The 16,233-nt window shown below is 36.8% G+C and overlaps 3 protein-coding genes across 3 annotated transcripts; all 3 read right to left on the bottom strand.

Annotated features, from left to right (window-relative positions):
* Positions 1-699: 699 nt before the first annotated feature.
* Positions 700-5,076, bottom strand: LOC145778935 (uncharacterized). Its single transcript, XM_082590524.1, has one exon. It carries the CDS (start codon positions 5,074-5,076, stop codon positions 700-702), a length of 4,377 nt encoding a protein of 1,458 aa, XP_082446650.1.
* A 3,876-nt stretch (positions 5,077-8,952) lies between these two features.
* LOC145778256 (THO complex subunit 3-like) lies at positions 8,953-12,102 on the bottom strand. Its single transcript, XM_082589712.1, has 7 exons — positions 11,904-12,102; positions 11,522-11,678; positions 10,907-11,034; positions 10,514-10,590; positions 10,018-10,179; positions 9,620-9,737; positions 8,953-9,371 (listed from the first exon to the last, which is right to left on the bottom strand). The coding sequence occupies exons 1-7, from the start codon at positions 12,078-12,080 to the stop codon at positions 9,204-9,206; spliced, it is 987 nt and encodes a 328-aa protein (XP_082445838.1). The 5' UTR covers positions 12,081-12,102; the 3' UTR covers positions 8,953-9,203.
* LOC145778257 (tax1-binding protein 3-like) lies at positions 12,102-14,744 on the bottom strand. Its single transcript, XM_082589713.1, has one exon. The coding sequence runs from the start codon at positions 14,606-14,608 to the stop codon at positions 14,204-14,206; it is 405 nt and encodes a 134-aa protein (XP_082445839.1). The 5' UTR covers positions 14,609-14,744; the 3' UTR covers positions 12,102-14,203.
* Positions 14,745-16,233: the final 1,489 nt, after the last annotated feature.

Here is a 16,233-nt window from a genome sequence, read left to right on the forward strand (position 1 = left end):
AGTTGGGATGAGGCGTAACGTGGGACAAAATAACAATCATTGGAAGAGTGTCTAGTGTAACGTCCGCTTTGTCTATTTGATTGCTACGTTACAGTGACGTATTTTGTTTGTCGTTGACCTTTGCTCTATTGAACTGCCTGGTCAGTTTCTTCTGTCTAGATTGCTTCCAACAACACGACACATGAATTTGAATTGGTTTTCACGTGTTCTTTTAATGTGCATTTTTAGACAATCTTTTAAACACAGGTAACTTTGAGATTTCTTAATTTGCGACCGTCCAGAGAAAAGCAATTTTGTAGAATGAAACAAATCGATTTACAGTACAATTTACGAATTCCCTTTCTCAAGGATTGACAATTATTGAAAAACGAATAGGTCATAATGGTTGTATAATTCAATGAAAACTGACGTTGTATCGTCGACTAATAAGTTACTGATTTAACGAAAACAGACCACAGGTGCCAAAACGCAGATGCGAAAGAGGCCAAACAATATAAAAGAGAAACAAAAACAGGTGGCTTTTTTAGTACAGTGGTCGGCAAAAGAGAAAAAATCCAAATATTAACAAACGAGTCACAAATGAACGCAGAGGGCTTAACTTAAGAAAATTGGCAGTAACATTCCCTCCCCTTTAAGGCCTCGTACATTTGTTCAAATACACAGGTATAAACAACATGAGAAAACAAAATCAGCACAAATTTACATTGGTTTTGCAGGAACGATCAAGCATAACTTTTGAATTGGTCTGACAATCAAGGACTGTTTAGTTTGAACGCTAACGCTACGGACAATGCCATTTTTGTCGGGAAACGTTTGAATTACGCGACCCATGAGCCAATTGTTTCGGGGTGTGTTATCTGCGATTAAAACTATGTCCCCCACAGTCAGATTAGGAGATTTTTTGGTCCACCTTTGCTTTTGCTGGAGCAAAGGTAAGTACTCTTTTACCCACCGTGTCCAAAAGACGTCGGCCATGTATTGGACTTGTCTCCAGCGTTTTCGAGAGTAAAGCTCTTTTTTGTTTGTGAATGAGCCTGGAGGAAGGTTTATTTGCTGTTTTAGAAGAAGCAAATGGTTCGGTGTGAGAGCCTCCATGTCATTAGGATCGTCTGACGATTTTGTAAGTGGACGACTGTTAATAATGTTTTCTACTTCACACATGAAGGTAGTCAGCGTTTCATCTGTTAAAGTTTGGCCTTTACAGATAGCTGATAAGATTTTCCTAATGGATCTGATTTGTCTTTCCCACACACCTCCATGATGGGATGCACTTGGAGAGTTAAAGATCCACTTGATGCTTTTCTGTGTTAAAGCATCTTCGATTTGACTGTTGTTCCATGATTTGATGGCTTCTCTCATTTCTCGTTCACCACCAACAAAGTTTGAACCATTGTCAGATCTAATTTCTTCTACTTGCCCTCTTCTTGCGATGAATCGTCGTAGAGCGAGTATAAAAGATGAAGTGTCAAGAGAGTTTGCGATTTCAATGTGTACGGCTCTTATTACAAGGCAAGTAAAAATGACACCGTATCTTTTATGTTCTGTTCTACCCTTTTTAATAATAAATGGGCCAAAATAGTCTACACCAACATAGGTGAATGGAGGTTTGTCTGGTGTCAATCTGTTTTTAGGAAGATCAGCCATTTTTTGTGTGCTGAGTTTTCCGCTTCTTTTGCGGCAATCAACACATTTGGATAAAACCTTGCGGACTGCTGAATTGGCTTTTATAATCCATAGATTTTCGCGCAGGGCAGACAGGACGTGTTCCCTGCCACTGTGACCAAATGTGTCGTGCGTTTCTTGAATGATGAGAGGAACTATTTGGGAGCGATTTGGAAGGATAATTTGATGTTTTGCATCGTGTTTGAGAGGTGCAGCTTTGATGCGGCCACCAATTCTTAGTAAATTGTTTTCTAAGAAAGGGTCGAATTTTATTAAGCTACTGCAGTTGTTTAATGGCTTTTGTGCTTTCAGTTGGCTGATTTCGTTGGCAAAGTGTTTTGACTGAACAAAGGTAAAAATAAAGTCTTGTGCCTTTGTGAGCTCATCTGGAGACAAGCAAAGATTGTGTGCTGGGGCATTTTGTTTATTTGCAAGGTTAGTCAGTCTTAAAGTCAGAAATTTATGCTTACAACGGAAAAGCCAAGCAACGATTCTTTTCAGCTTGTACCAAGAAGAATACTTACCCAAAAGATCTTCCAGAAAGTGGGATTCGCTTTGGGTTGCAAAACACGTTTGCTTTGGTTGTTTAATTTCTGGGTCATTGTCCACGACTTCGAGAAATTTTGGTTGCTTAGGCCATTGAGATTGTGGTTTCCATAGAAATTCAGGGCCGTTTTTCCATTGATTGCATTGAAGAAAGTTTGGAATTGAGAGACCCCTTGAAGCATGATCAGCAGGATTACATTTAGTGGGAACGTATCTCCATTGGGAAATTGTTGAAGCATCTTTAATCTGTTGAACTCGATTTGAGACGAAGGTATGAAACGCTTTGTTTGAGTTGTTGAGATAGCGCAAGACAGTTGTGCTGTCGGTCCAAAAAATTGACTCTTTATTAAGATAAGGTACCTTTAACTCTCTTTGTAGTATTTTTTCAGAGCTAATTGAGATTGTAGCAGCTGATAACTCCAATCGAGGAATCGTCATTGCCTTCATTGGTGTAAGTCGAGTTTGGTAGTGCGAGTCTTCCAAAAGTTTGATACTAGAGTTAACAGATTTCATGAATTGAGCTTGTTGAACAGATAATTCGGGTTTACAGTTAACAATTGAGTCAACAGCGTCAAAGCACATGTCGCACATTGGATGGGTAGAAGTTTTGGTAAAGAAATTTTTAGTTTTACTTTGATCCTGTTTGCTGTTAGGACAATTCACTAGCCAGCCAACGGCCGTTTTGATGGCATAATAGCCACCTTTTGCTTGTATTACTTCTTGTGGTTGGAGAACGTACGGATTGTCATTGCCGATAAGAAGTCCTACCTCTGCGTCAACATCGGGAATCGAGATGTTTGCAAATTCTGGAAAGTGTTTAGTGTCTTCTAGGGTAGGAATATCTGTATTTGAAACAGGAATTTGAAAAGTGGAGTAAAGAGAGCTTAGAGAAATGTATTTGTTTTCGTCAAAATCTGACATTTCGACATTTGTGACCACCTTTACCTTGTTACGTTTGCCAGTGTTGTTTAGCGTGATGGTACAAATATTAGTTTCTTGACAGTCGGCAATTTGCAACTTTTCTATCAAATCATTTGTTATGAAAGATGTTGTACTTCCACTGTCCAAAAACGCTTGTGTAGTGATAGTTTGATTACTTCCTTGCAGGCGAACCTTTACTGGGATTATAGGAAGCAGACTGCGAGAATTTGTTCGTGTGTTGACAAGCCCATTGCGTATTGCTTGTGTAGGTTGATTAATTTTTTGAGTTGTTGTGTCTTTGGGTGTGATATTTGTGGTGATTTGTGTTGCATCTGGGGGATGCAAGAGAGTCGTGTGGCGTTCAGTGCATCCTGGTTTCATGCAAGGGTCTTTCCTTTTACATTGATATGCCCAGTGACCAGCATTTAAACAGCACTTGCAGAGTTTGTTGTCGATTACAAATTTAAGCCTTTGGTCAATATTCATCATTCGAAATTGTTTGCATTGATTGAGAAAATGTTTATCTCTGCACAGATGGCATGTCCTTTCATGGTTCGACGATTTTATTTGCGTTGCAAAGGTTACGCTGCTCCTACGTTTGGATTTGGAATCATCGAATTGTTTTTTAGTAGATTTTAGAATATCGCATGCCAAATTGGTCGTTTCTCTCGTTTTGCGCGAGACGTATCGTGAGAGATCTGAAAGGCTTATTTCTTGATTTCTTTCATGCAAAATTACGTCAACTTCGCGTAACCAGCCAGAATACCAGCCACTTGGCAAGCGTCTTATTATTTTTGTTATGGTATCCATGTTGTCCATTTTCTGCAAGTAATTCATGCCAGACAAAGTACATATGCAGGAAGTAAGTTCCGAAGAGAACTTGATTAGAGAATCCTTGTTAGAATTTTGAAGAGATGGTCCGTTTATGACGGAATCAACACATGCGCGAGCTATTTGAAATTTTTGACCGAAGGTTTGTTGTAGCAAAGCTCTTGCTTTTGTGTAACCTTCATGGGGAAGCATGTATTGACACCCTTTTACCAAAGTGTGCGCAGAGCCTTTGGTGTATTGCAACAGATAAAAAAGTTTACGTTTAGGCTCTGTGAAATTACAATCAATTAACGTATCAAATGCGTCTATAAAACCACAGTATTCAGCAGAATTTCCATCAAAGACTGGGGTTTCTACAGACAACAGTGGGGACGGATTGATAGTAATATTTGGAATTTGTTTCGAGTTTACTGATTGATTATTGTTTATTTGATTTAGTACAGGGGCCTGGGCATACGACGTACTCGGCTCATGTCTCGCAAACGATTTATTTGCTACTGCTTGTGCAGGATTAATTTTGTTTGAAACAACAATAGGTTTGTAGATGTCAGACCTGCTGGTTTCTACGTCACTCAACGTTAAATTGGATAACATAGGAGACACAGCATTATTGTTTACATTAGTTGCTAAATTCGATTGAAATTGTCCGTTTATATCAACATTGTCTTTAGATATTTTATAGCGCTCACCAGCATCTTCTTCTTCCGAAAGTTGGGCAATTGTCTCTTGGAGCTCTGCCTTTAGTTTAGCTTCCTGGACTTGTTGTAGGAATTTTCTTTCTTGTTCTTCGCGTAGCTGACTTTGTTTTAGGACCATTGTTTCAAATTCTGCTCTTGCTTTCGCTTGCTCTTGTTCCAACTCGCAAATCCTTTTTTGTGATTCCAATCGAGCTAATATTACCGCCTTCTTAACTTTAGCGCTCATTGTTGAGGAGCGGCTTTTGCTGGAAACTTTGCTGGTGCTGTCGCTTGGGTGCAGACTGCCATTTTCTGCTTGGTAGAGCATTTTTGATTGTGATCTTGTTGTCACCTTTGATGTTTGGGGTTCTGGATTTGTTGATTCTTCGGTATTTGATTTATCTGCCACGTCTGTCTCCTTTACAGAATTTGTTGCCATTTTCTTGACATTCAACTTCGCTCACTGTCAACAACGACGACTTTCTTGATTGAAATGTCTAAAAACTGAAATGTAACGTCCGCTTTGTCTATTTGATTGCTACGTTACAGTGACGTATTTTGTTTGTCGTTGACCTTTGCTCTATTGAACTGCCTGGTCAGTTTCTTCTGTCTAGATTGCTTCCAACAACACGACACATGAATTTGAATTGGTTTTCACGTGTTCTTTTAATGTGCATTTTTAGACAATCTTTTAAACACAGGTAACTTTGAGATTTCTTAATTTGCGACCGTCCAGAGAAAAGCAATTTTGTAGAATGAAACAAATCGATTTACAGTACAATTTACGAATTCCCTTTCTCAAGGATTGACAATTATTGAAAAACGAATAGGTCATAATGGTTGTATAATTCAATGAAAACTGACGTTGTATCGTCGACTAATAAGTTACTGATTTAACGAAAACAGACCACAGGTGCCAAAACGCAGATGCGAAAGAGGCCAAACAATATAAAAGAGAAACAAAAACAGGTGGCTTTTTTAGTACAGTGGTCGGCAAAAGAGAAAAAATCCAAATATTAACAAACGAGTCACAAATGAACGCAGAGGGCTTAACTTAAGAAAATTGGCAGTAACATCTAGTAAGACGTGCATTATACATGAGTTTGGTTTTTTCAAAGTAGTGTGCGAAAGGCGGAGGCAATACATCCGTATCAAATTTAAACATGAATTTAGCAATTTCGTGTTCGTACAAATCTTTAAGCTTGAGTATGTTAAGTTTCTTATAGAAAGGTGTGACATGATCAGACCACCTGCCACCTGCTACTATTCTGACAGCCTTATTTTGTAAGGTGCTAAGCTTGTTCATTTGTGTCTTGCAGCATGAACCCCAAATCGTTATCCCATATACGATATGAGAATGTACCAGTGCGTAGTATAATTGTAATAATGTTTTGTTTGGAAGAATGTATTTGAGTTTCGACAAAATTCCTACAGATATAGAAAGTTTCTTGTGGAGCATATTAATATGAGGTTCAAAATTTAGACCATTGTCAAAAATAATGCCAAGGTATTTGGCAAACTTAACTTGTTCGATCTGAACACAATTATAAAGTACATTGATATCTTCTGGGTAGCTGCATTTTTTAGGAGGGATTACAATGACATTTGATTTGGAAGGATTGATAACTAATTTATTGGCATTAATCCAGTTCTTGATGTTAAGTAATTCAGACGATATTTCCTTTTCTAAGTAGGTTGGATTAGGAGCGTTAATTACCAGGCAGGTATCGTCTGCGAAAAGTCTTGAAACAGAAGACGTGCAGTTTGGTAAGTCGTTTACGTACAATAAAAACAGTAATGGACCCAGCGTTGAACCCTGGGGTACACCGTGTGTTATGCATCTCTGTTCAGATTCCTGTTCATTAATCGCGACATACTGCATTCTGTCTTTTAGGTAGGAGGAGAATAATTCGTTTGCTGTACCTCGGATTCCATAGTGGTTGAGTTTGTATAGTAGAGTGGGATGGTATACCGTGTCAAAGGCTTTTTTGAGATCCAAGAGAACCAAACCTGTGTACAGGTTGCTTTTTACGTGTTCATAGGTGGCACTAATAATATCAGTAGCGGCATATGAAGTAGAGGAGCCAGACCGAAATCCAAATTGCGTAGGAGCAAGGACAGAATGTTTGTCTAGAAAGGAAGAGACCCTTTTATATATGAGCTTTTCCAAAATTTTTTCGAAAGACGATAAAAGGGAGATAGGTCTATAATTATTTACCTCAAGTTTGTCTCCAGATTTGAAGACGGGTACAACTTTGGCAAGTTTAAATGTATCAGGGAAAATACCGAACTGAAAGGAATAGTTAATAAGATTTGAGAAGGGCAGGGCAATAATCACGGAGGCGATCTGTATGAAATATGCTGAAATGTCATCGTAGCCAGTTGCTTTGTTGGGTTTTAAAGCTCGGATTTCTTTGAGTACCTCATCGCCAGTCGTTGGTTCAAGAAAAATAGAAGAAGGAACGTGGTTTGTAAGGTAGGATGTGAAGTTGTTATCGTTGGCAAGCGAAACGCTGTCAGAGATCTCTTTTCCAACGTTGCAGAAGAATTTATTGAATTGGTTCGCCATTTCGATGGGTTTGTTTGATGACACTCCATCAATATTAATGGAATTGATTGTTTGCTTTGATTTTTGTTTATTTGGCAGCAGTGAGTTAATGACTTCCCAAACTTTACGTGGGGAAGATTTGTTCAGTTCAATTTCCGAATGTATATAATTTTGCTTGGAAATGTATTTCAATTTAGTGAGCTTATTTGCGTATTTTTTGTACTCTAGCCTGTCTGTTTGATTCCCTTTCAGGTAGTGCGATTGGTAGCCTACATTTTTTGCTTATTTTTAATTGAAGTAAACAACCCACTGGTAATCCACGGCTTCCTTTTTAACTTGCACATTTTCCTTGACATTTTTTTCAGTGGAGCGTATTTGTCAATTGCGTTTTTTAAAATCTGTAATAGTTCGCTATATTTATAATCCTCTGCTCCATGAATGCCCTCGAACCCATTTGCTTGTTTTCCAACTTGTCTATTAAAATCTCCTAATCCAAACACCAACTCTTTTGAACTCCGTAAATCCCATTCCTCTGCCAAAACATCATAAAAACTTTCCTTTTCTAAGTAAACCCTACCACTTTGAGGTGCATATGCACAGATTAGCCTCACTACCTCCTCTTCAAAAGCAAGTACCGTTGTCATCACTCTGTCACTCCTTCTTCTAACTTCTATTACTTTCTCACATAATTCCTCTTTTACCAAGAAACCAACACCACCGATTCCTGTGTTATTTCCTGACTACCATAACTTATATCTCCTCCCATTGGCACCTAAAAACCGCGCTGACTGTCCCCTCCATCCTACTTCCTCTAGGCAACATATACCCACCCTTCTTTTTCTTAGTTCTTCACATATTTCAGTTCCTTTACCACACAAACTGCCCACATTCCAGCATCCGATTCTAACACCATAATCTTTTTTCAATGTTTTTACTCGGAACCCAGAGATTCTTCGCACCCCTTGCCCATCTAAGGGCTGCTGGGGACTAGGGGCCATTTTTAGCTTTTGCTGCATTTAAATAATATTTTGGAGCATAGATTTTCCAGCCGGATGCCCTTCCTGACGCTAACCACAGTTATTGGCGATGGGCCGAGCCTTTACTTAAAAAGTATTTCCTGCAGGCAGCAGGATTTCTAACAAGTTTTAGCCAACCAGTCGAGGTTGTTGCCCATGAGGTGGGACGTGGACCCACTTGTTAGTTTGGTGTGTGATCAAGACCAGTGTTCCCCGAGACCCATGGTGTAACAATCCATGGCGACTGCCCAGGGTTCAAAGGTGCTACTTGTACCCTCACACTTACAAGGATGCTTTTTACTTAACCGATAAGAGGAACGTCCTGGTACATTATGAGATGCCACAAAGAGTCATTGAAAAGTTACTTTTCTGGGGCTAATTCAGCAGGCACTGTCACAAACGATAGTACGGTAACAGAATGTTGTGCTGTTTTATTTCAATATGAGCATTTAACATATTTTTGTAGCTGTGGCGGGCTGCGGCGAAAGCAGCAGGTTTAACGCATTTTTTTCTTTGCCGTTTAAGTTTCGTTGTTGCGATGGTACCTTGTACCGTTGCGATGTATTCTTGTAGGCTCATCATCATTATGTTCCTTCCTCGTATTGAGGGTTGGATACAATGCGTCATTGTTCTCGACCATAAGTTGTTCGTACTTCATTTTCTTGTAGGCTACTGCACTTTATTACAGTCTGTAAATCACCAGGCATAAACCCCGTCTTCTTTGTGAGACACGTCCCTTTGCACAGTAGCACACGTTAGAAATATTTTAATTTCAAAACTGACGTAAAAACGGCAATAAAAGATAGACCAGGGTTGTTCAAAACAAAAATACTTCGTTTCGACAGAAACATGTTTCCTACGACCCTATAAGAGATACAGGGCGAAAGCATCACAGCTCCAATGTCAAACAAGCTCTAGCTTCAATGAACCACGGAAAAGCCACTTCGAAAGCTAACTGGCAGTGAAGATGATTCTGTATTAAACATCAGCCTCGGCCGAGTTCTAAGCATTGGATGACTGCCTTGAAGATGATGATGATTCATTAGGAAGTCCGAATAACTTAACAGTTCCGGCATCTCTGTTATACTTTTCTTTGTCGTCACATGCATAGGCTAGTAACTTTTGCTTCGGGTGCCAGGCTACAGTGAAGGTCGGGGAGTCGCAGGGAACCTGAATAGACACACAGGAAAAATATTTACTTAAACACGAACTAAACTTTAACATACAAGCAGATGATGATACGACAATTGATGACAGTCGTACCATTGTTAATGTATATTTTACGCAATTGAGCTAACATATAATCTAAACCCATCTTTTTATTCAAAATTAATTAACGCCACTATTTCAATAGAAGAACCTTTAAAAATGTTACAATTCCTATGATAGGTCGACTGTGCTTCAAATCAAGACTGTACCTCGCAAATTTTATCGCCGGTGGCAACACAAGACACGTCAATAAAATGGTCTTCCGAAGCACATGCCAACATTTCACCGTCATGGCTGAAGCTTAAAGTGCGAACAGGCCAATCCAACCTGGAAGTATTTGCAAGACATTAGTGACTGTCATGTCTGGCCATGAAGTCGTCGCTCTTTAAAACTGTTTGCATGGTTATTTTTCAGTTGTTAATCACGGCGTAGATAACATCTTGGAATTAAAAGGAGTAACAATATATTATAATAAATATCAATGACTGGCATTGCACGCTCTGCATCAGATGAGCACAGTGCACAGAAATGGCGTGAACCCAAGCTACGCGAAAGCTAAAAAATGTCAGTTGTGGTCCTTTTCATTCCAAAGCATCGATTTACTCACCTTGAAAAGGTCCTAACACACACGAGCTCCGATAAGTCCCACAGATTAACTAGCGCATCGGCACTTCCAGTGGCAAAGTATTTCCCAGAAGGATCAAATTTGATGCAAATGCAGTTTGCAGTATGCCCATGCAGAGATTGAATGTATTTTAAATCGGGGTAACTGCAAACACATGAGTTTGAAAACAATAACAAAAGCATAGTTCCTTAAAGGTCGCTATCACAAAATATCTCTATCGGTCGCTATCACTTAGTTTTACATTTGCTTGCTACAATAAGTTCTACGGCTCCCATCATACCGGTACTGATCACATCATAAAGTGGTATAATAAAAACATTTATCACTGTATCATAAAACGCTCTCATAAAAAAAATAGTATCACAAATCATATGAGAAACTAGAAATAGTGTAATAAAAATGAAATCGACACCTATGCAAAACTAGAGGTGAATACATTTTCTTGTAAAATCTAATGTTATTGCTAAATCATGACAACCTGTGTATTTGCACCGTTCCGAGTCCAGTGGTTAGGAAGAACAGTTCGTTTGTGTTGTTCCAAGTAATTTCGTTGACCTAAAAATAACAAGTGGTGAATCACATCAACTAGAATATAGCGCTTTACACGAATATCCAACACCGTCGCTTCACCCCAGTTTCTCAGTAGCGAACAACTTTGTAGAAACTATGTTGCTAATTGCCGGCGTTGAATTACTAAGATTATTACTCTTCACGCCAGTCGCCGCCAACAACTAAGAATTGCCTACTAGTACTACTCTATTGAATGCTACCACAGCAGTATACGAGTGCTGGTTTCCTAAGCAAGTGTTTTGCAACCATTTATCAAGCTATTGAAAATACAATCTTTTGTGTTGCACAATTATCCCTTTACCTCTACTTTGAACTGCTCATGGGATCGGGCCTTAAAAGTTTTTGTATCTATGAATGTCACTAAATCTTCCTTGTTTCCAACAGCAAGACTCTGCCCGTTTGGACTCCAGCAAATGTTGATGTTCTCGCCTGATAATAACAATATCACAGAACCAGATCAAAAGTAAATACAGCAAACACTACAAAATTATAAATATATGTTCGATACATGTCCGTCAACTTTATTTCGTAGTTCAGGTCATTTTGTGGGAGTGTATAACTGTATACCATTAGAAATAAGTACATCTAAAAGCAGATATTAACTAGGTTGGTTAAAAAAACAAATAAACATAATGGCATTTCTTTGAATTTAACTTTTTCTCAAATGTATTTGTAATAAAAAATAACTAGCCACAGTGCTTCAACAGTTGTTTAACTTGCAAGAAAGATATGTCTTTCACAAGCTAGCATGATCATAAAGCCTGCAATAATGTTAGGCTTGGAAGCATTTCTTCACATTTGTTGTCTTTCGCTCTTCAGTTTTGAACAGCTCTTCTACAACACATAAATAACTAGTTTTTTGTTGTTGTGTATTATAAAAAAGTTGTAAATATGACAAACAAAATTATAAAAAAACCTTTTGTGTTGATAGTTGAGCTGCATTTTCCATTTCTTGCATCCCAGATTCTCACAGTTTTATCACCAGATGCAGTAGCAAAAACTTCTGGATTTGAAGGGTGCCAACACAGTTGGTCAACACTATCTGTATGCCCTTTACAACTAAAATCTCTTGTCTGAAAAACAATGTTAAGAGATGAGATGAAACTGAGACATGTTGATGAAAAATCATTTCATTAAATCAACAAAACTACTACAGTGAGTAAACAAAGTAGATTTGAATTTGCTTACTTCAACCGCTATCTAATATTAATTATTATACAGACCAAGCACAAATATTTTTACTAATGCAAATCATCAGCAAAACATGCTTCCAAAATACAATTGGCATAACATCTTACCATCCGATCCCGGTCCAATACAAACACGCTTGCTGTTTGATCATATGAACCTGAAGCAAGTTTACGGCCATCTTGATTCCAGGCGACCGAGTGAACTTTTGCACTGTGCGCTGAATATTCTTTAGTTTTACTATTTTGCTTAAAATGTTGCTTCATCTGATCCACAAAATTTGCCATCTTATTTGTCTTATTATACTCTCTGAAGCAAACGTACAAATTTCAAAGAACCGAATATCTATGCATTGCAAGGGCGAGGTGCCCCAGAAGCATTAAAAATACTGATCTAATTCAGACAAATAATAGCATGCCTGTTCACATATGACTCAATGTATGAAGTAAAAAATAGCACTTTAAACCAATAATAAAAATATATATCATAACATAATATATATATCATAACATATATATATCATAACATATATATCATAATATATATCATAATAATAAAAATCATAACAAGGCAGTTTAAGTCAGTATGATGAAAAACAATGCCTAAAATAAAAATATGTACCATCAAACAGTGAACACTTCTGCACCATACTTAATACAAAGTAAGTTTATTCAAATCTAGAGTTTAATAGGAAATGTTTTGGCTGGTGTGGCAATTGCTTTACTGGTGACTAGGACAACCACAAAATTATAGATCCTGCAGACCATAAAGTTTAAAGTTGGTGTTTGCAAATAATTTTTCTGTCACTACAAAGTTGACAATAGTACTGATAAAGCTGATATACTGATACATTGAATATAGCATAAGTGTCAGACACTCATCATCATCCACACTACAATGTAAAATCTAATTGGGCTTTTACTATAATGAAAACATGGTTAATTAAAACAATGATGCTAATGCAGAGTTGTCCTGACATCTATTATAATAGTCAATACTAGTAGGTGTTGGCAACTATTCATTTTTTTAAATTGGTTTGAAAAGAACCTGACAACAAAACGAGATACATACTGGTAAGAAACAAAGTAGCAACTTCAAAGATTTGATGTTATGACAATATGACATTATAGAAAAAAACTATTGAAGAGTGACAATTGTACTCAAAAATATTCCAATGCCACAAACATGAAAATTAATAGTCCACTATACAGTATACAAAATATAATTATATGAATTAAGGTTTATGATGTATATAATATGAAAATATAGAATTTCAAAATCAAATCAGCTTCTGGTCATTATTATATAGGTTGACATGGCTTGTAATGGTTGCTGTGGTAAAACCAGGGTTTTGGAGTCAGCATAAAAATGAAACTGCTCCAGCTCTGGAGCCTTCTTCTATAAGAGCATAGCTCCAGCTCCGGAGCTCTTTCATACCACTGCTCAAGCTCTCGGTTCATTACCGTTTTTTCTCGATTAATATGCGATTTCATTAATAGTTGCCCTGATCAGTAATCAACCCAAATTTGAAGTCTTATGAAATAGTAGACATACAACAATTAAAAATGCCAGCTTACAATTATCAACTCTGTGATGGGTTGCTGATAAATTATGTGAAATCAGCCAATAGCTTCTCATGATATTAATTGGAGGTGGAGCGGTCAATTCAACACCTATTTTCAGTTCTGGCTCTACAGAATTTTACATACAGCTCCAGCTCCTTTTGAAAATTTAAAGCTCCGGGACTCCGGCTCCAAAGCTCTGATTAAAACGATCATAGCCTAGCTAGGTACATGCATTTGATTCAGAACTTCAAAAATATTTGCAGATGTAATGTAATTCCTGATGAGGACACAAGTATATGTCGAAAACGTTTGAAACGTTATTTTAATTGCTGGTATGTTGTATTTTATTTTCGTGATAAAAATAAAATAAGTTATACGGTACATATAACAGTTAAAGTTATATACTTTGTTTTTTATGTCTGTGGTATAACACTCTTATTATTCCACATATTTATGTATGTTTTAAACTTTTCCAGAGTTGAAAAATATATATACACAGTTTACGCAAATTAACTTTTTTCAGTGATTAATGAATATTACTCGCATAAAGTAATAAAAGCGTAATAATGAAACAAAATCAATGTCATCAATACAAATTAACAGTTTGTTTCCTTTATGATGTAATTCAGAAGGTTTTTAACGAAATAAAATCAAACATTAATCACTAATTATGTAGAAAGCATAAAAAATTATTTCACACTACATAAGAAAAAATTGCAAAGTGATTACCATCCAGCGAAAATGGAAATACATACATATTATTTGATACAAATTGTTCCACCTAACAGATCATCAGAAGGGGATTCTATTTGAATATTATTAGATACAAATATATTTTGGAGTTTTTAAATGTATTCCTGCTGTCTATATTGATCCGCGTGATCAGACTGGTTCTCAAAAAATTCAGCATTGATCAAGCTTAATCTTGTAACTTTTAAACGCACGATTCTTTGATTCTTGATGAGACGCTTTTTTGCTTGCTTTTGTGTAGCCATGGTGAGGTCATATCCATTCACTTGCAAAATTTTATCACCAACTTTAAGCCCAGCCTTATCAGCGGGTCCATCAGGTATCACTCTTGATACAAATATTCCAGGATCATTTGGAACAAATGGGTTCTTGGAAGAATCTTGATCAATCCCACCGCCGATGGCAAAGCCTAAAATTAAATTGCCATCTTGCACATCCTTCACAATTTCAATGCATTCACATAACACTTCACTTTCAAACGTTTCAACATATTGTGCCATTCTCACCTAGTTTGTAGTTATAAAACTTTTATTTCTTTAATGTTAGACTCATAAGCCTTTAGAAATCTTAAATGACGAGAGTTAAATGACCTATGCAACTTTATGTGAGACAATTCCTGTATAAAAGAGTGCTGCAAGTTACTGCAGTTTTACAACAATCATGTTGAGTGCAATATAAATTTGTCCACCAAGGGCATCGCACATGTCTGCATGCTTGATATTAACATTTATAGCTTGCCACCTCTTCTTCAAAGCTAATTGTCGTAATTTTAACCATGGTTGAAATTATTGTTTATTCAAAACATTTTTCATCTTTATCAAGTGCTGGAAAATAAAAGATAATTTTAACCCCACCATGTATTTTTGGATTCTAATTTGACTATTTAACATGCTGTCTATTACTTATTTTTCAGGAATTTATTATCAAGAGAATGAGTTTATCTCCGGCTGAAAACCCTTTATGATAGAAGATATGCATGCTTTGTGTTGCAAGTGTAAAACTTCTGATAAATAACATTTAATTAATCTTCTGTTGCACAGAGTCTAGTTTGCTTCTGCTATGATTTGGGAAGCTCTTGTAAACGTTTCTCGAGACTTCTTTATTTCTCAATTAGAACAAGATCTTATAAGAGTTGTAAAGCCTTGAGGTTCTTGCTTTTATATTTAGCTATGTGTTATAAAAACATTTGTTGTGGCAACTTTACTCTCTTGACATTGTATGTTATAGCGTCCATGTGAATATTTGTGACTATCAACGTAATTGCGTCCACTTCACAAATTTGTAAATAATTTTGAAATTAATTTGACAGAAAAAAAATTTAACAGTTTATTTACCAATGATATTACCACAACTTGAGTAAGTTTTATCGGAGCTGGTATGCAAGTCCCCCCCTAGGTAACATGACAAAGATAGGACTCGACCAAACATATAGGGTGAAACTACTTTACCTTTGCTTTACTGTTCACACGTACTTCAATCCACATGTTTTGGTCAATTCCTCTTTGTCATGAGTTGCCAAAGGGGGGGACTTGTATACCAGCTCCGTTTTATCTTTTTACACTAACTATGTAACCTGTATTTTGGTTTTATATTACTTTTTTAGAAAGCCACTTTTTATAAAAAAATAAAATATGGCATCCTGACTTTCAAGCACCATAAAAATAAATATGACCAACCAAGAGAGAGAAGTGCTTTTAAGGGTTCATGTGTTGTTGCCATTATCGCATTATTTACAGCACGTTTTAATACTCAATAATCAGGGTTGTCGGTATTTTACCCGACCCAAAAAAACCCGGGTGGGTTTTTTAAAAAAAAACTCACTTAAAAAAACCCAAAAAAACCCATAAAAAAACCCAGAGCATCATATTTGTCCAGTTTTTATTAGAAAATTGAAAAAATGAACAAAAACACTACAAGGCACTTAAAACAAACTTTAAATTAGGACTTAAGGATGTGATTGTGACGTAAATTTCCAAGAATAAACTGAAAACGCAGTGGATATTGTACAGTACACAGAAATCAAGTAATGCCCCTTTGTGTATACTACACTAAAACTCATTTATGCAAGAAGGCCTTATAGTTAAACTGCTGAAAGTACTACTCTACTACTGTAGTCTGTATATAT

This window comes from Aplidium turbinatum, chromosome 10 (assembly GCF_918807975.1).
Source record: "Aplidium turbinatum chromosome 10, kaAplTurb1.1, whole genome shotgun sequence".
Taxonomy (NCBI): Eukaryota; Metazoa; Chordata; class Ascidiacea; order Aplousobranchia; family Polyclinidae; genus Aplidium; species Aplidium turbinatum.